The sequence below is a fragment of the Elephas maximus genome, chromosome 4 (assembly GCF_024166365.1).
Source record: "Elephas maximus indicus isolate mEleMax1 chromosome 4, mEleMax1 primary haplotype, whole genome shotgun sequence".
NCBI lineage: Eukaryota > Metazoa > Chordata > Mammalia > Proboscidea > Elephantidae > Elephas > Elephas maximus.
The window spans coordinates 30,947,624-30,972,198 of NC_064822.1; the positions used below are offsets into that span (position 1 = coordinate 30,947,624).

General features: G+C 41.2%; 1 protein-coding gene across 5 annotated transcripts in view; it reads left to right on the forward strand.

Moving 5' to 3' along the window:
- Positions 1-24,575, forward strand: part of ARHGAP21 (Rho GTPase activating protein 21) — a 284,877-nt gene that overhangs the window by 92,856 nt on the left and 167,446 nt on the right. For 2 of the 5 annotated variants that reach the window (XM_049881815.1, XM_049881819.1), the window contains exons 1-2: positions 19,112-19,271; positions 20,251-20,696. In XM_049881815.1, coding sequence (XP_049737772.1) covers positions 20,619-20,696 — 78 coding nt within the window. In that variant the 5' untranslated portion in view covers positions 19,112-19,271; positions 20,251-20,618. Of the gene's footprint in view, positions 1-19,111; positions 19,272-19,321; positions 19,402-20,250; positions 20,697-24,575 lie in introns of those variants that run through there. The other 3 variants (XM_049881816.1, XM_049881818.1, XM_049881817.1) reach the window with 2 other exon arrangements.

The following is a 24,575-nucleotide window of genomic DNA, read 5'->3' on the forward strand; positions in this document are numbered from 1 at the left end:
TTTTGAATTCTCTCTTGGTAGGTTGCTCTATCATATGGTATGTAATTGGGGAAAAGGTGATACATTTTCTGAGTCTTCACATATTTGAGAATGTCTTTCTCTTGCTTTCAAATGTGAATGACAGCGTAGTTGTGATCTTTAGTCACAATCTTTTTGTCTTCAAAACTCTTGTTATGTCAGTGAATGCTGAGAAAAAAATCTGATCACTTACAACGTTTTTCCTTTAGGTCGGAGGTCAGCACGCTTTTTCTATAAAGAGCCAGATAGAAAAATTGTAGGCTTTGCAACTACTACTGCAACTATTCTGCAACTGTAGCACTACAGTAATGCTAAAGTTGTCACGACCGCTTGCTGTTGAGCCAATTCCAACTCATGGTGGCCCCATGTGTGTCAGAGTTGAACTGAGCTCTGTAGGGTTTTCAGTGGCTCATTTTTTGAAAGTGGATCACCGGGTTTTTTCTGAGGTGCCTATGGGTGGACTGGAGCCTCCAACCTTTCAGTTAGCAGTCTAGTGTGTCAACCTTTAGCACCACCAAGAGACTCCAAAATGGCCATAAACAATACACAAACAAATGAGTGTGGCTATGTTCCCATAAAACTTGATTTACAAAAACAGGAAGCAGACCAGATTTGGTCTGTGCACCATAGTTTGCCAATCTCTGCTTTAGACAACTCACTTTGATTTGCTTGTAGGATTCCTTTTTTATACCCAAAGTTCAATACCTTCCCTCAAGTAATTCTTCTCCTTTAACTATTTCCTGAAACATTCTAAATCCTTTTAACCTTTGATATTGCAGGATCCGTTAAGGTACAGGCTAAGCTCCTATGCTAGAAAAATCTTAAGAAATATAGTGAAACTTACATATAGAAGTGATTATGTAGAAAGTTTTGTCTTTTTCATGTGACAATCCAGCAGTGGGCAATTCAGGCACACTACAAGGTCTCTGCCATTTTTAACATGTGATCTACATCTCTGATCCAAGACAGATGTTTGAGTTTTTGTTATTTCCCATAGGGTTCCCAGATAAAATATGGAACATGCAGCTCAATTTGAATTTCAGATTAAAAAAACAAACATTTTTTAAAATGTAAGCATGTCTCATGTAATATTTGAAACATGCTTACATTAACAAATTCTTTGTTCTTTATCTGAAATTCAAATTTAGCTGGGTGCCCTTTATTTTTAGTTGCTAAATCTGTCAGCCCTGATCTCCAGCCACTATGAAGAGAGAAAGGGACTAGGAAGACACACTTCTAATCATTTTAAAGACAGGACCTCTTGAGTGCTACACAATCATTTATACCCACATTTTACTGCTTAAAATTTAATCATATGGATACACTTAGTTAGAAGATAGGCTGGGAAATGAAGCCTAGCTTGTTGATCACGTGCCTAACTAAAACTCTGTTTTTGCGGAGAGAACAGAAAATGGGAGACGTTTAGTACTCTGCCACATTATATCTTCGAATAATTTTTTTTTTTTAATTTCATTAGTTCTGCAGTCTGTGTCAGAGACATCAGTTTCTCTAAACTAGATTTCCCTTTTTGTCCTCCATATTTTTCATCTCCTGTCTAATCATTTTAATCTCTTTGTGCTTTTGTATTTCAGGTGCTTAAAAAAAAAAACCCTATCATCCATGTCACTATTTTTTTTTTCTGCCAAACCTTTTTTCTTATTCCTGTTGGTTTCTACTGTTCTTCGGTTCACTAGATCTCTTAGTCTCCGCTGCTGCTGTAATAGGAATACCGCAAGTAGGTGGCTTAAAATAACCGAAATTTATTTTCTCAGTTTAGGAGATTAAAAGTCCAAATTCAGGGCCCCAGCTCTAGGGAAAGGCTCTCTCTCTTTCTGTCGTCTGGGGGAGGGGAGATCCTTGTTTTAGCTTCTATAATCCCCGGGACTCCTTGGTTTATTGGTGATTTCCACACATGCTCTGTCTTCCCCCCGTTTGTGCTGGCTTCTGTGTCTAGGCTGCTCTTTTTGTCTCTCAGCAGTGATTAGATCTAAGACACACCCTACACTGATAGTTTTCATTAACATAACAAAGAAAACCGTACTCCCAAATAGGCATAGGAGTCAGGACTCCAGCGCATGTTTTGGGAGATCACAATTCAGTCGAAAGCACTGGGGTGAGTCTTCCATAATGCATTCTTTACCTCTCTTTAAAATAATAAATAAATAAAGAAGCAAACCCATTGCCCTCCAGTTGATTCCGACTCATAGCGACCCTCTAGGACAGAGTAGAACTGCCCCGTAAGAGTTTCCAAGGAGCACCTGGTGGATTCAAACTGCAGGCCTTTTGGTTAGCAGCCATAGCAGTTAACCACTAGGCCACCAGGGCTTCCCTCTTTAGGATATGTTCCTTTATTTCATCTCCCTCTCCTCCCACACAATTTAAAATGTTTCCATCAATCTTTTTATTTCCTTCCCATTCCTCTTTGGTCAGAAGATGCTATTAGATTTGCTATTTATATAATAAAATCAGTGGATGGATTATCTTCATGTGCCTCTGGCCTCTTGTTGGATTCAGCCAATGGGAGTCACAGCAGGAGACTGGGAAAAGGTGAAAGCATGGGGTCATAGATGTGGTATGAGATTGAGTCCTTTCCATAGTTTCAGTATTTATTTTTTCTTTCGATGTTGTAATTTTTTTAATTAAAATGAAAGATTGTAAAAATCTCTTAGGAGAAATGTTATGCAAACCTGCATCTATTTTACTTAAGCCCAGGTATGAATTGCTACATGTTATCCTGCAATCCTTTCCTATCTGAAAGAAGAACCTTGTTCCATTGACTTTTGGATTACTAAGGAATGAAGACAATGATAGGAATAGAGGAATGGAATCCATGGTGCTAGGGAGTATTGAAAGATATCCAGAGTATCACAGAATCAAGGAGTGGAGAGGCCTTCTATTTATCCCTTCTATTTATGTCCCATAAAGAAGAAATGGAAATCTAGGACTTTTTTTTTTTTTTTTTTTTTCATTCTGATAAAAAATGTTTGGTTGCTCTGGACTAGGACTATCATATCAGAAATCAATTGCTGGCACAGTTTCCTAGTTACAATGGACGGAATCTAGCATTCTGATAAAAAAAAAAAAAAAAGCATACCTTAATTCAATTCCTCAGTTTTAATATGGGGTTCTACCCAGATTGTGCAGTATTTTCACAGGATGTTCTAGTTTGTGTTGTTGGGTGGGTGGAAACACTTTAAAAACTGGTCTCATGTTTTTAAGGGAAATTGGAAGGCTTAAAGAAAAGTCACAATTCTAAGGATAAAATGAAAATTTGTACATGGGTTTTTTTTAATTCTTAGTTTTTCTTAAAATATAGAAACTTAATAACACTGATGGATATGACTATCATACTGCTAAGTTTTAATAATGGAGATGTTGGGGGTGAGACATGAGTGCAAAAGGAAATATTTGACATGTGGTTATGGGTAAACTATGGGTTGAAATTTTATAATAACTGCCAAAAGCAAGTGATATTAATTTTTAGTGTAGTATCTTGGCCCCCCCAAAAAAATAGCCAACCATAGGTGAAGTTAGGTAAGGGATAAAACATGGCATTTATGGAAGCTGAGGCACATACCAAGTGTTCCCTTTGTAGACACCTCTGGGTAATTTATACTCTCGATTTTAGGCATATTCATATGGACATATACACATCACTTCCTGTGACTTGGAGAGTTGTTGGAATTTCTTGAAGTATAAAACCCGTTGCCATCCGGTTGATTCTGACTCATAGCAACCCTATAGGACAGAATAGAACTGCCCCCATAGGATTTCCAAGGCTGTAATCTTTACGGAAGCAGATTGCCACATCTTTTACCACAGAGCCACTGGTGGGTTCCAACCGCTGACCTTTAGGTTAGCAGCCAATCCCTTAACCACTGTGCCACAAGGGCTCCTTTCTTGAAGTATAATTATCAATAATAGGGACATAATCATCATTCAGGGAACCCTGGGGATGCCATGGTTAAGTTCTTGGCTGCTAACCAAAGGGTTGGTGGTTCAAACCCACCAGCCACTCCATGGGAGAAAAAGACTTGACAATATGCTCCCATATAGATTATAGCCTAGGAAACCTGATTGGGGCAGTTCTACTCTGTCATATGGTGTTGTTATGAGTCAGAATCAACTTGATGGCACACAATGGCAGCAACAGCAATCATCATTTCTTGAATAATTTTATAGTGATATCTATGTACAATGAAACTTCTGAGAGCTGAACTCTCTATGGCACCTCCTTGTTTTTCTGGGTTTTGCAAGTTTTCTGCCTTTGACAGGGTACCATCTTACCACTTTTCTGTCATTTGTTTGAGTGGAAAATATTTGAGTTTTCCTTCTCTGACAGGTTTCTACCTTACACAGGTCCCAGCTTTTGCATATTTTACTATATATAAAGCTGTGCTAGGCATCATGGGGGTCTGAAAAGAAGTAAAAGCCCCAGGAACCTACCTTCAAGAAACTTATAATCCAGACAGAAAAGGAGATAATGTACATTTAAATAACAATATGGATTGTTTATGCTGAAGTAACAGTTTAGTGGTAAAAAAATAAGGAGAAAACATAAAACCACCAAGCATAATACTAGTCCAGAGGAGGAAAAAATCACTATAAACTAAGGACAGAGAAATTATTCCAAAATATTTATGTGTGTGGTATTTTGCTAGGCACTGTATTTTTTTTTTTTATACACTGATGTAAATAGGGTTACTACCCAGAGGTGGGGTGGCAGGGGCAGAGGGGGCACCTACCCCCGGTCGCAAGTCCAAGGGAGCACCAGACAGAAATGCCTTCCCCCCTCTAGTCCGGCTGCGTCTGTCAGACACCTTTCATGTTTGTGGCACCTCAGAATGTCTTTCTGTGCCTTGTCTGCACCACCTTGGACGTCTTTTCATCTTGAAACTGGGCAGGGGCGGCAACTTAGAGGCTGCCCTGGTCACTCCTTACCCTTGCTACACCTGTTACTACTCTCTAGATTGAAAAAAACCAAACCAAACCCTATGCCGTCAAGCCAATTCTGACTCACAGTGACCCCTATAGGACAGGGTAAACTACCTCCCATATGGTTCCCAAAGAGCGGCTGGTGGATTTGAACTGTGGAATTTTTGGTAAGCAGTCAAGTTCTTAACCACTGTGCCACCAGGGCTCCGTTCTCTAGATTGAACCAAAATCAAACCCACTGCCATCGAGACGATTCCGACTCATAGTGACCCTATAGGACAGAGTAGAACTGCCCCATAGAGTTTCCAAGGAGCATCTGGCGGATTCCAACTGCCGACCTTTTGGTTAGCAGCCGTAGCACTTAACCATTACGCCACCAGGGTTTCCCTCTCTAGATTAAGAGTTAATAATTCAAGATAGTAATTATGTGGACAGAAATAATAAGTGACATATTTAACAAATGCAGGACTTTAAATTAGTAAATCATTTACACTATTAATTTAAAAGAGATGATGAATGAAAAGGACCCCTAGAAATTGTTTATTGTGGAAAATCACTGCCTTCTGTCGATTATAATACTAGTTAAAAGGCTTGCTAGAGAGGTAAGATTTCTGTAACTAATTTACCATGAAATTCTTTTGCAAAGAAATGTTAGTAGATAATGTCTTTTTGGTATTGTATGAATAACAAACAGTGTTTTCCTAAAACCAAAGAATACTTACTCCTCTGAGGGCCTTTGGTTTTAATTGCCTTTGACACATAGTTTTGCAAATGCTTCACCCCAAATTATAAAATGTATTATTTCAAGAATTCACTGGCAACACTGTGCCTCTTAGCATCACAATCTTCTATACTCAGAGTAGAAATCATCAATAGGTTGTAACAGAATAACATTAGACCAGACTAGGACACTTTCATTCTATTTCCAGCTTTGACATTTTTCCTTGATATGATTAACCAAACAATATTATTATATCATTAACAAAGCCAAAACTTCTGTTTTTGAACATATAGCTTCCATCTTTAACAATGCCTTGCTTACATTGGGAGAATTGCAGTTTGCACAGCAGTCTTGTAGTTATTAATATCGTTGTAGCAATTTCTGAGGCTATTTCAAGGGAAATGCTAAGAATGAGATTGTAGGAAGCCCACATATTTATGAGCTATACTTGAAGGAGAGAAATGTCAGCCTTTCAAAGTAAGCAAAGCTAGAATTACTGTTAGCTCTTGCTTATCCTTGATATTAGGGATAAAGAAAATTACCAAGATGTCAAATGGGAAACTCACAGTTGATTCCAAATCTCGTTTCAGTTTCTCAAACCCAAATCCTATTGTTTCACCAAATCTCTCACTAGGGCTCTTAACAAGTAGCCACATGATTTAAGTTTGGCTCCTTTTCCTTTCACTTGCCCTCCCTCTGGTGGAGGTGTTATGAGTGAAATGCCCAATATGGGCAGCTGAAGAGAATTCCAAGGGCTTGGAACCTCCACCAATTACAGCATTAGGCTTTTGGAATGGAGTAGGACTGGTTGTTTGCTGCCACTTCTCAGATGCCTAGAGGGCATCCACTTTGGTCGACTCAGAATGGAGCTAAATGAGAGCTCCAACCTTTATTAAAATATCATTATTGCTCATGCCTTCAGAAAGAAATTTTAACTGGTTAATATGCATCTATGAATAGAATGTTATAAAGAGTCCAGTTCCTGTTGAAGAGACAGGACAAACTCCTGCTTCATAACAGTATTTTAGCTGGAATAATATTTTTACATTTTTAAAGCTCCTTTATATCTATTATCTTCTCGGATGCTCTCAAATGCCCAAGGTGATAAGGTGCTTCACACTCAGAGGTCCCCAAATGACAAGTGATTTGGTATACTAGAGGACCAGACCCAGGTTTCCCAAAACACAGTTCTGTGCTCTTTGCCCTTCTCTGTCCACATAGGCTAATACACATAATGACACATATGATAATAACTTATCATAATGGTTCTTTAAAATAGTTCAAAATTTTGGCCATGTTCCTAAAGAGTTTGGGCTCCTTATAGACTATTTAACCTCTGTAAAGCAGAAATCATAATCCTACTTTCCCAGGGGAGTAGAATTAAGTCAATTATGTATTAGTTTCCCAGAGCTGCTATAACAAATTATCACAAACTTAAGTGGCTTGAAACAACAGAAATTTATTGTTTCACAGTTTTGGAGGCTGGAAGTCTAAAATTAGGGTATAGCCTCTCTCTGAAGACTCTAGGGGAAGATCTTTTCTTTCTTTCTTTTTTAAAAATTTATTGGCTAATTTTAAAATATTTCCATTCTACAATTTTTTTTTTTTAATAATTTTTTACTGTGTTGTACTAGAATCCTTATGTCATAGTGGTTGTGCTCTGACTGCAAACCAAAAGGTCTGCAGTTCGAATCCACCAGACGCTCCTTGGAAACCTGTGGGCAGTCCTACTCCATCCTATAGGGTCCCTATGAGTCAGAATCAACTTGACGGCAATCTCTGCCTTGGTCTTCACAGGGCTCACTTCCCCCTGTGTCTGTCTGTGTCTCTTCGTAAAACACTAGTCGTATTAGGTAAAAGTTTACAGATCGAATTAGGTTCCCCTTTAACTATTTTTTATACAAATTTTTCTGTGCCATTGGTTATGATTTTTACAATGTGTCAGCATTCTCAGGGAGCCCTGGTGGTGCAGTGGTTAAAACATTTGCTTGCTAACCAAAAGGTTGGTGGTTTGAACCCACCAGAGGACCTGCAGGAGAAAGATGTGGCAGTCTGCTTCTGTAAAGATTTACAGCCTTAGAAACCCTATGGGGCAGTTCTACTCCTATAGGGTCATTACCAGTTGGAATTGATTCAATGGTGTGGGTTTGGGTTATTTGGTTTGGTCAGCTTTCTCATTATTTCCATTCAATTTGTTCTGTTTCCATTAATCTAGCTTCCCTTCCCCTACTTGCCTTCACATCTTTGCCTTTGGGTAACTGTTGACGATTTGGTCTCATGTAATTAATTGTTCAAGTGAGCACATTAATCATGGGTAATGCTGTTTATTTTATAAGGCAATCTAGTATTTGGCTGAAAGATGAACTGCAGAAATAGCTTCGATTCCAAGTTCAAAGTGTATCTTAGGGCAACAGTCTAAGGGGTTCCTCCAGTCTCTATCAGTCCAGTAGGTCTGGGCTTTTTTTTAGGAATTTGAGTTTTGTTCTACATTTTTCCCCCATTCTATCCAGAACTTTCTATTGTGTTCCCATTCAGAACAGTCAGTAGTGGTAGATGGGCACCATCTAGTTCTTCTGGTCTCAGGTTAGAAGAGGTTGCAGTTCGTGTGGGCTATTAGTCCTGTGGACTAATTTTTTCTGTGAGCCTTTGATTTCCTTCATTCTCTTTTACTCCATACTAGCAGTTACCAATAGTTGTATCTTAGATGGCCACTTGAAAGCTTTTAAGACTCCAGATGCTACTCACCAAACTAGGATGTAGAACATTATCTTTGTGAACTAAGTTCTGCCAATTGATCAAGTTGTCCCCCAAGACTATGGTCCCAAGCCTTTTGATCTAGTAAGCAAATCCCATGAATTGTTTGGATATGTCTAGGAAGCCTCTGTAACTGTGCCACCTCTGTGGTTTTGTTAAGTATGTGGATATATATGCAGCACACATAAACATTTGTCTACATATACTTACGGATACACCTACACACACGTGAATTTACTCGCATATGCCTTTCTATGCACATACGTGCAGCCATATATACCTATGAAACCATACACATATTTTTTTTTGTTGTCTTTACTGTTGTTGCAAAATTGTGTATGTTATAGTATTTACTGAAATTGTCTCTTTTTCTCATGTACTTCTTAGTATCTTCATTTACCTTTGTCACATAATGCTGACTTCACCCATATTTGGGATTGCCTTTCCCATCATCAAAAACAACAAGTGTCTACTATCTAGAAAGTTATCCCCCTCCTCCTCCCTCCCATCCCTGGTAACCATCAAAGAACTTTGCTCTCTGTGTGTATATATACTCATGACTTTTTATAATAGTGGGACCATATAATATTTGTCCTTTTGTGATTGACTTATTTCACTCAGCATAATATACTCCAGATTCATCCATATTATAAGATGTTTTATGGACTCCTCATTATTCTTTATAGTTGTATAGTATTCCATTGTATGTATATACTACCATTCATCTCTTGATAGGTTGTTTCTTTTTGCTGTTGTGAATAATGTTGCAATGAACATACATGTGCATATGTCTGCTCATGTCACTGCTCTTATATCTCTATGATATATACCTAGGAGTGGGATTGCTGGATATAAGGTATTTCTATTTGTAGCTTTTTGAGGAAGTGCTATACTGTTTTCCAGTGATTGTGCCATTTTACAATCCCACCAGCAATGTATGAGTTCCAATCCCCCTACAACCTTGCCGGCTTTTGTTGTTTCTGTTTTATTGATCATTGCCATTTTTGCAGGGGTGAGATGGTGACTCATTTTAGTTTTAATTTGCATTTCTCTAATGACTAATGACCGCAAGCATCTTTTCGTGTGTTTGTTGGCTGTCTGAATGTCCTTTTTGGTAAACTGTCTGTTCATGATCTTTGCTCATTTTTTATTGGATTGCTTGTCTTTTTGTTGTTGAAGTTTTCTATGTTTTTTAGAGATTAGACCATTATCAGATATGTTGTTGCCAAGGATTTTTTCCTAGTCTGTAGGTCCTCTTTTTACTCTCTTGGTAAAGTCTTTTGATGAGCATAAGTATTTAATTTTTAGGGGGGTCACAGTTATCTATTTACCTTCTGTCATTCATGCATTTTTAGTTTTTGTTTGATAGGTTATGCCAAAAATTAGGTCCCCCAGTTTTAACCCTATGTTATCTTCCAGGAACTTTATAGTTTTAGCTTTAACATTTAGGTCTTTGATCCATTTTGAGTTAGTTTTTGTTCACGGTGTGAGGTACAGATCCTCATTCATTTTTCTGCATATGAATATCCAGTTTTGCCACCACCATATGATAAAGAGACTGTTTCTTCCCTATTAAATGGATTTCGACCCCTTGTCCAAGATCAGCTTGCCATAGATAGATGGATTTACTTCTGGGTTCTCAATTCTATTCCGTTAGTCTATGTAATGAATTGAATTGTATCCCCCCAAAATATGTGTCAACTTGGTTAGGCCATGTGTGGTTGTCCTCCATTTTGTGATTTTCCTATGTGTAATAAATCATAATCTCTGCCTGTAGTTAAAAGGACTAGGGTGGGATTGTAACACCACCCTTACTCAGGTCACCTCCCTGATCCAACATAAAAGGAGTTTCCCTGGGGTGTGGCTTGCACCGCCTCTTATCTCTCAAGAGATAAAAGGAAAGGAAAGTAAGTAGAGAGTAGGGGACCTCATACCATCAGGAAAGCAGTGCCAGGAGCAGAGCATATCCTTTGGACCTGAGGTCCCTGTGCTGAGATACTTCCAGACCAAGGGAAGACTGATGACAAGGACCTTTCTCCAGAGCCAACAGAGAGAGAAAGCATTCCTCTAGAGCTGATGCCCTGAATTTGAACTTCCAGCCTACTAGATTGTAAGAAAGTAAATTTCTCTCTGTTAAAGCCATCCACTTGTGGTATTTCTGTTATAGCCACACTAGATGACTGAGACAGTCTATTTGTCTGTCACTGAACCAGTACCAGGCTGTTTTGATTACCATGACTGTAGTAAGTTTTGAGATCAGGAAGTGTGAGGCCTGCTATGCTCTTCTTCAATATTGCTTTAGCTATTCGGGGCCTCCTTCATTTCCATATATAATTGGAGGTTAGTTTTTCCATTTCATTAAACAATGTTGGAGGAAGATCCTTTCTTATTTCTTCCAGCTTCTAATAGCCCAGGTTTTAAATGGCTTGTAGCAACATAACTCCAATCTCTGCCTCAGTCTTCACGTGGCTGACTTCCCCCTGTGTCTGTCTGTGTCTCTTATCTTTCCATAAAACACTGGTCATATTGGATTAGGGCCCACTATACTCCAGTACAAACTCATGTTAACTAATTACATTTTCAAAGACCCAGTTTCCAAATAAGGTCACATTCTCAGGTACCAAGGGTTAGAACTTCAACATATCTTTTTGGGGGGACACAATTCAACCTGTAACATTTATTACGCACAAAGCACAATGATTAGCACATAGTAAGCATGTGATAAATGTTAGTTGTTGTTATTAAAAACCATGTTAGAGGTAGTATGGAAGTATGGATAAAAGCATGGGTTCTGGAACCAGACCACCTGGGGCTTAAATCCTGGTTCTGCCACACACCTATCTTATTAAGTTGTGTGTAAACCTCATGGAGAAATGCCTAGCACATAGGAAGTGCTAGATAGATGGCAGTCACTATTATTATTTGCTAGCTTTTGTACTTATATATATAAAAAAAAAAAAAACATATATATAGGTAATAATTTCCCAGGGTCTCATGGTCAATGATGGAGCTGAACTACAGTCTTAATCCTGACATCTCACTACATCTTATAGAAGTGTTGCTTCTTTAGGTTATGTTTTTCCCCCCAGAATTTCTAAAATGTGTTTGTCTTACTCCTTAGTGCTGCCCTAACAGAAATACCAGGGGTAGGGTAGATTTAAAGAGCAGAAATTTATTTTCTCACAGCTTAGGAGGTTGGAAGTCTGAATTCAAGGCACTGGCTCTAGAGGAAGGCTGCCTAATCTGTCAGCTCTGGGGGAAGGTCCTTGTCTCTCTTCAGTTTCTGCTCCTCAGTTCCTTGGTAATCTTCATGTGGCATGACATCTATCTTCCCCCGTCTGTGCTTGCTTGCCTCTGTGTCTAAACTGTTCTTTTTATATCTCAAAAGTGATTGGCTTAAGACAACCCCACACCGATATGGCTTCATCAGCATAACAAAGAAAAAAACCTATTCCCTAAAGGGATTGTGTCCACAGGTATAGGGGTTAGATTTGCAACATATATTTTTTGGAGGGAGGGGCAGTTAAATCCATAACATTGTTTTATTTCCCCTTTTTTCCTTTACATTGTTTTCAGCAAGAAATGTGCTGTCATTCCTTTTTTTTTTTAATTGTGCTTTAAGTGAAAATTTACAATTCAAGTCAGTTTCTCATACAAAAACTTAGACACACGTTGTGTTGCTCTCCCTGTAATGTGACGGCACATTCCTCCTCTCCACCCTGTATTTTCCGAGTCCGTTCAATCAGCTGCTGTCCTCCCGCTGCCTTCTCATCTCACCTTCTGACAGGAGCTGCCCACATAGTCTCAGGTGTCTACTACAGCTAAGAAGCACACTCCTCACCAGTATCATTTTATGTCTTGTAGTCCAGTCTAATCTTTGTCTGAAGAGTTGGCTTTAGGAATGGTTTTAGCTTTGGGCTAACAGAGAGTCCACGGGCCATGTCGTCTGTGGTCCCTCCAGTCTCAGTCAGACCATTAAGTCTGGTCTTTTTACTAGAATTTGAGTTCCTCACCCCACTTTTCTCCACTGGGGACTCTGTTGTGTTCCCTGTCAGGGCAGTCACCGGTGGTAGCTGGGAACCATCTAGTTCTTCTCGTCTCAGGCTGATGAAGTCTCTGGCTTATGTGACCCATTTTGCCTCTTGGGTTCATATTTTCCTTGTGTCTTTGGTGTTCTTCATTCTGCTTTGCTCCAGGTGGGTTGGGACCAATTGATGCATCCTAGATGGCCACTTGCTAGCTTTTAAAACTCCTGATGCCAATCACCAAAGTGGGGTGCAGAATGTGTTTCTTAATAAACTTTGTTATGCCAATTGATCTAGATGTCCCTCAAAACTATGGCCCTCAGACCCTGGCCCCTGCTACCCTGTCCCTGTAAGTGTTTGGTAGTATTCGGGAAACTTCTTAGCTTTTGGTTTAGTCCAGTTATGCTGACTTCCCTTGTATTGTGTGTTGTCCTTCCCTTGACCTCAGATAATTCTTGTTTACTAACTAGTGAGGGAATTCCCCTCTCCCTCCCTTCTCACCCTTGTAACCATCAAAGAATGTTTTCTTCTGTGTTTAAACCTTTTCTGGAGTTCTTATAACAGTGGTCTCATACAATATTTGTCCTTTTGTGACTGACTAATTTCAATCAGAATAATGCCTTCCAGATTCCTCCATGTTATGAGATGTTTTGCGGATTCGTTGCTGTTCTTTATTGTTGCGTAGTAGTCCATTTGTGAATATACCATGATTTGTTTATCCATTCCTCCGTTGATGGGCATCTAGGTTGTTTCCATCTTTTTGCTATTGTAAACAGTGCTGCAATGAACATGGGTGTGCATATATCTATTCATGTGACAGCTCTTATTTCTCTAGGATATATTCCAAGGAATGGAATTGCTGGATCATGCACTGGGGTGGGATGGTAGTTCTATTTCTAGCTTTTTAAGGAAGAGCCAAATCAATATTCCAAAGTGGTTGTACCATTTTACATTTTCACCAGCAGTGTATAAGTGTTCCAGTCTCTCCACAACCTTTCCAACATTTATTATTTTGTGTTTTTTGGATTAATGCTAGCCTTGTCGGAGTGAGATGCTATCTCATTGTAGTTTTAATTTGCATTTCTCTAATGGCTAATGATCACAAGCATTTCCTCATGTATCTGTTAGCTACCTGAATGTCTTCTTTAGTGAGGTGTCTGTTCATATCCTTTGCTCGTTTTTTAATTGGGTTATTTGTCTTTTTGTTGTTGAGGTTCTGCAGTATCTTGTAGATTTTAGAGATTAGATGCTGATCCTATTTGTTGTAGCCAAAAATTTTTTCCTAGTCTGTAGGTTATCTTTTTGCTCTTTTGGTGAGGTCTTTGGATGAGCATAAGTGTTTGATTTTTAGGAGTTTCCAGTTATCTGTTTTCTCTTTTGGTGTTTGTGCATTGTTAGTAATGTTTTTAATACTGTTTATACCATGTATTAGAGCTCCTAGCATTGTCCCTATTTTTTCTTCCGTGATCTTAATCATTTTAGATTTTATATTTAGGTGTTTGATCGGTTTTGAGTTAGTTTTCACACATGGTGTAGGGTATGGGTCTTGTTTCATTTTTTGGCAGATAGATATCCAGTTATGCCAGCGCCATTTGTTAAAGAGACAGTCTTTTCCCCAATTAATGGACTTTAGGTGTTTGTCAAATATCAGCTGCTCATAAGTGGAATAATTTGTGTCTGGATTCTCAATTCTGTTCCATTGGTTTATGTATCTGCTGTTGTACCAGTACCAGGCTATTTTGACTACTGTGGTGGTATAATAGGTTCTAAAATCAGGTAGTGTGAGGCCTCCCACTTTGTTCTTCTTTTTCAGTAATGCTTTACTTATCAGGGGCCTCTTCCCTTTCTATATGAAGTTGGTGATTTGTTTCTCCATCTCATTAAAAAATGCCATTGGAATTTGGATTGGGGTTGCATTGTATCTATAGATTGCTTTGAGTAGAATAGATATTTTCACAAAGTTGAGTCTTCCTATCCATGAGCAAGGTATATTTTTCCACTTAAGTAGGTCTCTTTTGGTTTCTTGCTGTAGTGTCTTATAGTTTCCTTTGTACAGGTCTTTTATGTCTTTGGTTAGATTTATCCCAAAGTATGTTATCTTCTTGGGGGCTCTTGTAAATGGCATTGATTTGGTGATTTTCTCTTCAGAGTTCTCTTTGTTGGTGTAGAGGACCCCAACTGATTTTTGTATGTTTATCTTGTATTATGATGCTCTGCTGAACTCTTCTATTAGTTGCAGTAGTTTTCTTTTAGGGTTTAGGGTTTTCTGTGTATAAGATCATATCATCTGCAAATAGTAAATACGTGTACTTCTTCCTTACCAATCTGGATGCCCTTTATTTCTTTTTCTAGCCTAATTGCTGTGGCTATGACCTCCAGCACAATGTTGAATAAGAGTGGCGATAAAGGGCATCCTTGTCTGGTTCCCATTTTCAAGGGGAATGCTTTCAGACTCTCTCCATTTCGGATGATGTTGGCTGTTGTCTTCGTATAAATGCCCTTTATTTTGCTGAGGAATTTCCCTTCTATTCCTATTTTGCTGAGAGTTTTTATCATGAATGGGTGTTGTCAAATGCCTTTTCTGCATCAGATGGTAAGACAATGTGGTTCTTGTCTTTTTTTTTTTTATCTGTGTGATGGATTACAGTGATTGTTTTTCTAACGTTAAACCGTCTCAGCATACATGGTATGAATCTCACTTGGTCATGGTGAATTATTTTTTTGTTACGTTGTTGAATTCTATTGGCTAGAATTTTTTGAGGATTTTTGCCTCTAAGTTCATGAGGGATACTGGCCTGTAATTTTTTTTTTTTTTTTTTAGTGATGTCTTTACCTGGTTTTAGTATGAGGGCTATTCTGGCTTCGTAGAATGAGTTTGGGAGTATTCCATCCTTTTCTATGCTCTGAAATAACTTTAGTAGTAGTGGTGTTAACTCTTCTCTGGAAGTTTGTTAGAATTCTCTAGTGAAGCCATCATGGCCAGGGCTTTTTTTTTTTTTGTTGGGATTTTTTAATTACCTTTTCAATCCCTTCTTTTGTTATAGGTTTATTTAGTTGTTCTACCTCTGTTTGTGTTAGTTTAGGTTAAGTACTGTGTTTCTAGAAATTTGTCCATTTCCTCTTAGGTTTTCAAATTTGTTAGAATACAATTTTGCATAGTATTCGGCTATGATTCTTTTAATTTTAGTTGGGTCTGCTGTGATAATCACCCATCTCATTTTTTATTTGGGTTATTTGCTTCCTCTCCTGTTTTTCTTTTGTCATTTTGGCCAATCGTTATTAATTTTGTTGATCTTTTCAAAGAAGGAGCTTTTGGTCTTGTTAACTCTTTCGATTGTTTTTCTATTTTCTGTTTCACTTAATTCTGCTCTAATTTTTTATGATTTGCTTTCTTCTGGTGCTCGAGGGCTTCTTTTGCTGCTCTCTTTCTATTTGTTTGAGCTGTAGGGATAATTCTTTGATTTTGGCCCTCCTTTTTGGATGTGTGCATTTACTGCTACAAATTGACCTCTGAGCACTGCTTTTGCTGTGTCCCAAAGGTTCTTGTAGAATGTGTTTCAATTCTCATTTGATTCTATGAATTTCTTTATTCTTGCCTTAATTTCATCAGTAACCCAGTAGTTTATGAGCAAGGTGTTGTTCAGTGTCCATGCGTTTGATTTTTTTTTCCCTTACTTTTTCTGTTATTGATTTCTACTTTTATGGGTTTATGGTCAGAAAAGATGCTTTGTAATATTTCAATGTTTGGGTTCTGTTAAGCTTGCTTTGTGCCCTAACATGTGGTCTATTCTGGAGAATGTTCCCTGTGCATTGGAAAAGAAAGCATACTTGGCTGCTGTTGGGTGGAGTGTTCTGTATATGTCTATGAGGGCAAGTTGGTTGATTGTGGCATTTAGATCTTTTGTGTCTTTATTTGAGCTTCTTTCTGGATGTTCTGGCCTTCACAGAAAGTGTTTTACCTCCTTAAAAAAAAAAAATCCTTTTCATTCATGTCTCCTTCCATACCCAGTATTTCCTCTTCTTTACCAAACTAAAAACATTTCAAAATCATCGTTTATAAAATATTTTTATTGCAAAAATAACCTATATGTTCCCAGCTGTTAGGTACTTAATTTATGTCATGCATTTGCATTCATGAGGCACTTAGCTTTGTGCTTAAAATTATTTTTCTTTTCTAGGCATATTCTATAATAAACCCACTAGAGGTACACTACCTGAACCCTGCGTTTTATTCACTTCTTGTTCATTTACTCAACAGTATCTAGAACTGGATACTGCTATTGCTTAATGGTTATTCAGTAAATTATCAGCTGGCAGGCAATTCCTTTATTTTATTATTATTATATTTTTCTTTGTTATCGACTTACTAATTTGGCCAGGGGCTGTCAAGAACATGCAAATTTCGTGGCCATGTAAAAATCATCTAGTGAGTCTTTCTTTTGAGGTTCAGGATTTAGCTGTATATTTTATGTAGGTGCTTAGCATTTTCCTGTTTAAGGAAGATCTACAAACTAAGGCACAGGTACTCAGGCTACAGGGGGTCCCTCCCCCTGCCCCCATCAAGAAACAGGACCCCAGGTGGTGGGTAAAGAGAAGCAGGGGTGGTGGGGGAGGTGCGGGGGGATTTCTAAGTCTTCAGGGGATAGTGTAGTAAGAATGAAAAGGTAAGCAGACCCCGCGGCTTCTTGGTTTTGTTCTCTTTTTCCCCTCAGGATGGTGTGGCAGCTGATCAGACACAATAGCTGGCAGTGCCCCGCCGGAGTGAAGATAAAAATGACCCTCAACAGCACCAGCAGGGGGACTGAAAAAGGGAGGAGGGGTGTGTATGGGAGGGGGAGGGAGTATGAGTGACAAGGTGACAAGCACCACTTCAGCCCTGTGAGGATCAGAGGACAGGAGCCACCTCCCGGGAAAGGAGGCGGGATGGGAAGAGGAGAGCAAGGGGCGGTGGCTTTCCCTAATGGAGGAGGGGCAAGGGGTGGAGAGCAGTCTGAGTCAGCAGCCCCCGATTGGCTCTTGTTCTCTCGTCGCATCTCTGTATTGGGCAATTTGCAGCGGGAGATGTTGTGAGGTGCGGTGGGGCGGAGCAAGCAGCCTGGGGTCTGACAAGGCCCTGGAGTTGGGTGGGGAGCAGCCGGGTTTGTGCTTTGGCCCTGGGGCCACCGTGACATACAGTGTGGAGAAGTGTAGCCACCTCACCTCAATTCCGCTAGCCGCGCCAAATTCGTTCAGCTGCTCAGGAGATTTAAAAAGAGAAAAGATTTGAATGAAAAGGCTTCTCAACTCCCCCCACCCCCAAACATGGGAAGATATTTTGCTGTCTGGAGTGAAAGGATACTCCCATATCTTGAAGTCCCATATAGCGTCTGCGGCTGCAAATAAGAGGCAAAAAATCACCAAGGCATTGCCCCCCTCAGTCTGGGAACCTTTGATTGCTTGATTCTGCAAATCCAGTTGTCCCCCCCCCCCCACCCCAACCCCTGAGGAGCCCTGGTCACGCAGTGGATAAGCGCTAGGCTGGTAACCAAAAGGTAGACCGTTCAAACCCGCCAACCTCTCCGCAGAAGAAAAATGTGCAGTCTGCATCCGTGAGGATTACAGACCTGAAAACTCTATGGGGCAGTTCTACTCTGCCCTACAGAGTCGCTATGACTAGAATTCGACTAGAAGGCAACGGGTTTACTGGTTTACGCTCCGCCCCTGACAACCGTGCACCAAGTCACTCTTCCCTCGTCTAGCAGAAACCCCGGTTCCTAGCCGCTCCCGCTCAGCGCTGGGGAGATAGGAGAAGGCGGGGAAGGTTTTGTGTGTGCCTGGTTTTCTGGGGAGTGGGTGGGTGGGTGGAGTGAGGGCCTGCAGGTTCAGAGACACACTGGGAAGGGGTTGGCGAGCAAACACCCCCGAGCTAATCCTCTTCTCCAGGGTCGGTTCCTGGGGACCGTATTATTCAAGACAGAAAATATTCAGCCCCAGAGCCTCCCCTGGGGAGGGGAGGGGAAGGAGGTGGAGTGGGAGGAGGTGGATCCAGGGAGGAAGACGAGAGAAATCCGCCCCCGGGAAACAGCTTGGCGCGGCAGCGGAGCAAGGCACTCCTGTCACTTGGCGATCGCGGGCGCCCGAGCAGGGCCCCGGCCCGGCCCGGCGAGGCGAGGGGAGAGTCCGGCGGCCGCCGGCGCCCCGCCCCACGCCCTCCCGCGGCGGCCGAGAGCCCGGGGCCGACCGGGGCAGGTCGCAGCGGTGCCTGGGAGCGGCCGGCCGGGGGCGGCGGCCTCGGAGTGCGGCGGCGGGTAGCGCCGGATCGTCCTCTCTTTCGGTCCGGCTCGCGCCGGGCATGCGGACCGCGGCGGGGCGCGCTGTCCTGTAGCCGGCAAGCCACCTCCGGATCCACTCGCCTGGCTTTCTCCGGTGCGTGTCTGTTTTATTTTCCGCCTTTGCCGTGAGGGCGCAGCGCTCCCGGGCCATTGGAGAGCCCGACTTCGCAGCGGGCTCCCTCCCTTCCCGCCACCTCGGGCCACCTCGCCCGGCCGCTGGCGCGGGGCCGGAGGGAGCCCACGGCGGGCGCCAGGCGGGGGCGGTGGGGCCGCGCCCGCGTGTGCGGAGCGAGGGAGGGACCGAGAGAGGAGGGAAGGGCACAAAGGCCGGCGACGGGCGTCGGAGTCCGGCCGGCGGGCCGTGGAGGAGGGGCGCCTCGCGTCCGCTCATGAATATTAACCCAGCCTGCGGCCTAGCACGTCCCGGCCGGGCCCGGCGCCCGGCCCGCGTCCCGGCTCCTGCTCGCCCGCGCGCCTTTGAAGCTTGGGCGCAGCAGGGCGGGAAGGGTAAGCCCTTTCCTTCTTTCTCTTTACCTTCCAGTCTCCCTACACCTTTTTTAAAAGTACATATTTGGGCTTCTCTTCCCGGGAGATCGAGATTACCGACCCGCCTCAGGAAGGGGCGGAGGAAATAGTGGTAGGTGGGTGGTGGTTTTCTTTTTCCCCCTTTTTTTTTTTCCTAGGTGGCTACAGGGAAAGGGGAAGGTAGTGTCGGGACGTAGTTTAGGGAGCAGCAACTAAGTAAAAGTTGCTTGAGCGGCGGCTTCATCTGTGTAGCTGAAGAAAAATGCCCCGGAGAGGGTGCTGCGCCCGGTTCCCACCCGCGGCGGCACACGCCTCCTGCGCGGCTCCGCGCCGCTCCCCACCCAGCCCCGCCGCGGGCCAAGGAAAACAGCCGTCTCCTCGGGGAGACCCGGAACCGGCGGCGGAGCGCGCGGCGCCCGGGCTCTTCCCGGGCTCTTCCCGGGCTCTTCCCGGGCTCTCGGGCCAGCTTGCTTGCAAGCGCGGGCCGAGCGGCGCTGGCCCTTACTGTCAGTGGCTTGCTTTTTGTTCGTTTTGGGGGGGGATAGAGGCGGCCGAATAGGGTGTTTGAAAAGTATTATCCCATTTTAGCTTAATGGGGAGAAAACTTAAGTGTACGTATTTGAGCGATGAGAAGAATGTATATAGTACCTCCCTTCTGGCCAGAATATACGCTAATGAAAATGCACTTTAAAATGTTTTATTTTTTAGAGAAAAACAGCAAGGCACGTTTGACGCAACCACCGTGCAGTTCTGATGTTCTCATTTTTTCCCCTTGATTTATAGGTTTTTTTTTTTTTTTTTTGTATGGGATGATTATTTAAGCTTTCATTTGTGTTGATTATCAGCATGGACCAATTAATCCGTTCAAGAGTGGTAAACGCGAACTTGGTATGGACATGTGGACAAGGCTAAGCTCAGCGTGTGGAGAAAGTTCACGCCCTTTAACTTTTTCCTGTTCTAGGACGATCTTGGGGGCTGACGCTCGAGCCTTCATGACACACTCCGCTTCTTCTTGGACCCGGGAGGAGGACTAGAAAGAAGGTAGCCGCTTTCTGCTTTAGCCTCGACGCATCTTCCGCGCCCTCCTTTGTTGTTTAATTCTCAAGAAATGGAAGGAGACGGCGAAGTCAGTTGAAGTCGGAAGAAATCATGGACGCCTTTTGAAGGCGCTTCGTAGAAACCTTCATTCCCTGGCGCTATTATTTGGCTCACCAGCACTGCAGCACCTTGGAGACTGGTGTGGAATCCTTTCCTTTTTGGTGTGTGGTGGCATTTTTCCCCCAATGTGGACTCCAGAGGATTTGTTCCTTCTTTGTAATTTGAAATGAAATGATGGCCACACGTCAGACTGGTCTACCTGAGGGAGATGGTGACAAACTTAAGGCCAGCGGGTCCCCTGCCTGTGAGGTAAGAGCACCCCCCTGCCAGGCCACCACTGTGAGTTCTCTCTGGGAGACTTGCTGCCAGTAGGTGGATGAGCTGCCACCAAACCCGAGAACCTAAGCAGAGGCCTTGGGACTTGTAGTTGGTTAGTGGGCGCTTGATTGGCTTGATCAGTAGCAAGGTGAAGCTTTGTCCATTTTCGGTATCAGAAACTTCCAGCGATCCTTTTACAAAAGTGTTTTTCTCTCTTTGGAATGCCCACCCCACTTAGAGTGTCGAATTCTCCCGTTTTGGGTGGCTACAAGTCTGAGGATAGGGACCCTCATTATCTGACTGTTTTCAGTTCCCATCCCCCAGGATTGTTGGAGTTGACGCTCCTTAATAGGTGGATTGTGGATTTTGTGTTTGTGTATCCATGGTTTGCTTTCGAAGGTGGAGAGAGGGGAGATTGTATTGCTTGTTGCACCTGAAACTTAGCCTCCCTTGGATAGAGACTGGTGTCTTGGCTGTTGGTGTGGATCTCTGTTTTGGGTAGAAAAACAAGGATTTTCCTGTGGACGGTTTTGACACAGCCTTGGAAAAGTACCTTATGTTAATTCCAACTCCCTGACAAATCTCCTACCTTTCATGTGCTTTTATTTATATGGGTCCTTTCAGTGCTCAGAAGTTGTGTGAGCTTGTCTAACGTGTCAGGTGGCTTGCATTGCTGTTCAGACTAGCATCGTTTGAAGAGCTCAACATTCAGTCAGCTCAGACCCTAGACTTTTTATTAATAACATTATAAGGATCTCTACCACTGGATACCCAGAAGATTTTACATCAGTTGTCCTGAAATTTTTTTGAGCAGGCAGGATAGAAATCAGAGAAAATCCACTGATTTCTGACATCCATATACCCTGTTGTGTCTTGTTATCTTTTTTTCCTCCTCCTATTTGGAGTTTTCTTCTATAATGAATATATTGTGTTCACTTTGTTATTGATGGTTTCTGTAATTACTAAATATACTGAGTATTTGTTACCCTTAAACTTTGCCTATGAGTCAGAATCGACTCGACGACAATGGGTTATACTTCTATTGAAAGGCTGAGGATTATTTCAGACAATAACACCCTCAAATGGGGCTTCACTGTCTCACTATTTCTTTTGTACCTCATAAGTGGTAAATTTTAACTCCATGGTCATTGAAACAAGGTCAAGTTCTAAGTATGTGAGTTTTGGCATTATAATGAAAATGAATCAGAAGTTAAATTTTTATTCATAAAGCATGCAGGGGAACGTGCTGCGTGCATTTTACTTCATGGTGGCTTAGAAAGTTTCTGCAGAACACAGAGTGAGGTATAGTGTGCCGTTACACAGGTTATTAGAGAGAACTATAGCTTTGCATTTAGAACCAGTGTTTTACTTCTTGACATCTGTAGACACCTGCTTGCAGGTAAAAGCATGACTAAGTGTAACACCACAATCCTCTGATCATGGTAAACCATAATAACGCCTTTTGGAAGGCCTACCTACAACTTGGTGATTGCTTAATGTGTATTGTAGTTACATAATAATATGTACTGCAGTCCTAAGGCCTTATTTGTCATAGTTGTCTTGTGAATACTTTAATTAGCATTCTATTTGCAAGAACTAATGTCATTTGAAAAAATGATGGTTTTTTTTTTTTTTTTTGTCATTTAAGGGATGCCCTGAAACCAAGAATTTATAATAGACACATCTTGTCCCTGGCTGGAGAGCAGCGTTTCCAGTTGTACACTTGGCTTTTATTAACAATGATAGCTATGCGTTTTTTTTAAGGGCTGTGAAGTTTATTTTCATTTGGACCTTACTATTGGTACCAGGCGCTCCTTGGAAACCATATGGGGCAGTTCTACTCTGTCCTATAGGGTCGGTATGAGTCGGAATCGACTCGACGGCAACGGGTTTGGTTTTTTTGGTTATTGGTATGATCATACTGTTTCTAGTTTGGGAAAAAAGAAAACAGAATTGTACATATTTTGCTCATTTAAAGAACATATGCAGTTCTTCATTTGGGTATTAAGTTATAATATTGTTTAAGATTTTAGAATAGGCAGATATTTTCTTTCGATTTTATATGGAAAATTAAAAAAATTTTAAAACCCCAGAGCTTGCGTGGGGCCAACTTGTGTAATTATTTTTGCGTCTATTTAGTTATGATATGTATTTATCTCTCATTGGTGCTTCTGGTATACATTAAATCTGGGGACTATTTATTAGTAATAAAAAGAGAGTTGCCATTGGAATGCTTAAAGATATTTAGGTCCTTAAGCCCTGCACTTAATTGTGCTAATTTTATTAGATATACGTACCTTCCAGAGTACTGTCATTTTTTTTAAACCAATACATGTGTTCCTAAATGTGTTTGAATAACAAATTTACGCTTTTTTTTTAAAACTAACCAAGAAATGAGCACATATGTCTTAATTATGCTCTTAGCAAAAAAAAACCCAAAAAAAAACTTTGCAGCGAATTAATAATTTGTAGTGAATTAATAGGAGTCTCTGTTTTGTGACTTATCTAAGGAGCTAATTCCACCCTCTGAATAAGGTCTATTGCTTTGTTCAAAAACAGCCTTGTTTACCTTTAAGTATTAGAACCTAATTGTGTTGCTGTATGAGTAAATTTAGTTGCCTTCCCAAATATGTTTTGTAAGGTTACAAAACGAACAAACAACCTGCTTCAAATCAGGAATTGTGACAATTCAGTAGAGTACATCTTGGTGTTATACAGTAAGGATGGCACAGGTTGTATTCACACAAGATTGGGTATTTTACACATTTTTTTTTTTTAAAGATGTACTTTTCAGTGTTAGCTTCCCTCACCCTGAGCCAGGTCAGTGTTTTGGTGTATGTGCTCGTGTTTGTATGTAAAATCTGATCTGTGGCGTGTTCTTGAGTAACTTGACTCATAAAATTATCTCTATGTAGACGTTTCCTTTGAATCCTCTGTGACATATCACCTAGTGGTTAAGAGCTAGGCTGCTAACCAGAAGGCCAGCAGTTCAGTTCCACCAGGCGCTCGTTGGAGACCCTCTGGGGACATTCTACTCTGTCCTATAGGGATTGACTTCACAGCAAGGGGTATATATATACATATATTTTGGGTTATGTGTGTGTATATATATATATATATATATCAATGTCATATATTGTTCAAGCTTTAAGGTTCAACTAAATTTTCCAAACAAAAAAGCATTTCCTCAACCTTTTATTCCACATTGATTTTTTCCCCATTTCTAACATTTATCTTATTTTTTATATGTAGTCCATAATATTATCCAATAATGGAATTTTCAGCACTTTCACTATTATTAAAACAAACTTATTTACTAATGTTAATGAACTTATTTTGCGTTTATGCTTTGCTTGTCCGATTAGTAAGATTATCACATGGCAAATAAATAAACCTGTTGCCGTTGAGTTGATTTCAACTCATAGCGACCATATATGACAGTAGAACTGCCCCACAGGGTTTCCAAGGCTGTAAATCTTTACGGAAGCAGTCTGCGACATATTTTTCCTGCTGAGTGGCTGGTAGGTTCGAACCACCGACCTTTCATTTAGCAAATAAGCGCTTAACCACTGTGCCACCAGGGCTCCTTAAAGGCATTATAGCTAATCAGAAATATTTGTTGGTTGACTTTGGAATAGTGCAAATAGTAAAATAAGGCATGAGCTCATATGAAGCCATATTTTTTTGCTCTTTCTTCCTTCTGAGATACTGTGCTTTTGTCCCAGCCTTTCTTGTTCCATTTCCTCCGCTTTCCTCTTTTTAACCACAGCGTCTAAGCCAGGCCCTTTCCATTCACCTACTCTCTTCTCACTCCCTGGATGTTATTTTACACACACCTGTGGCTTTAATTTATATGCTGGTGACTCCAAA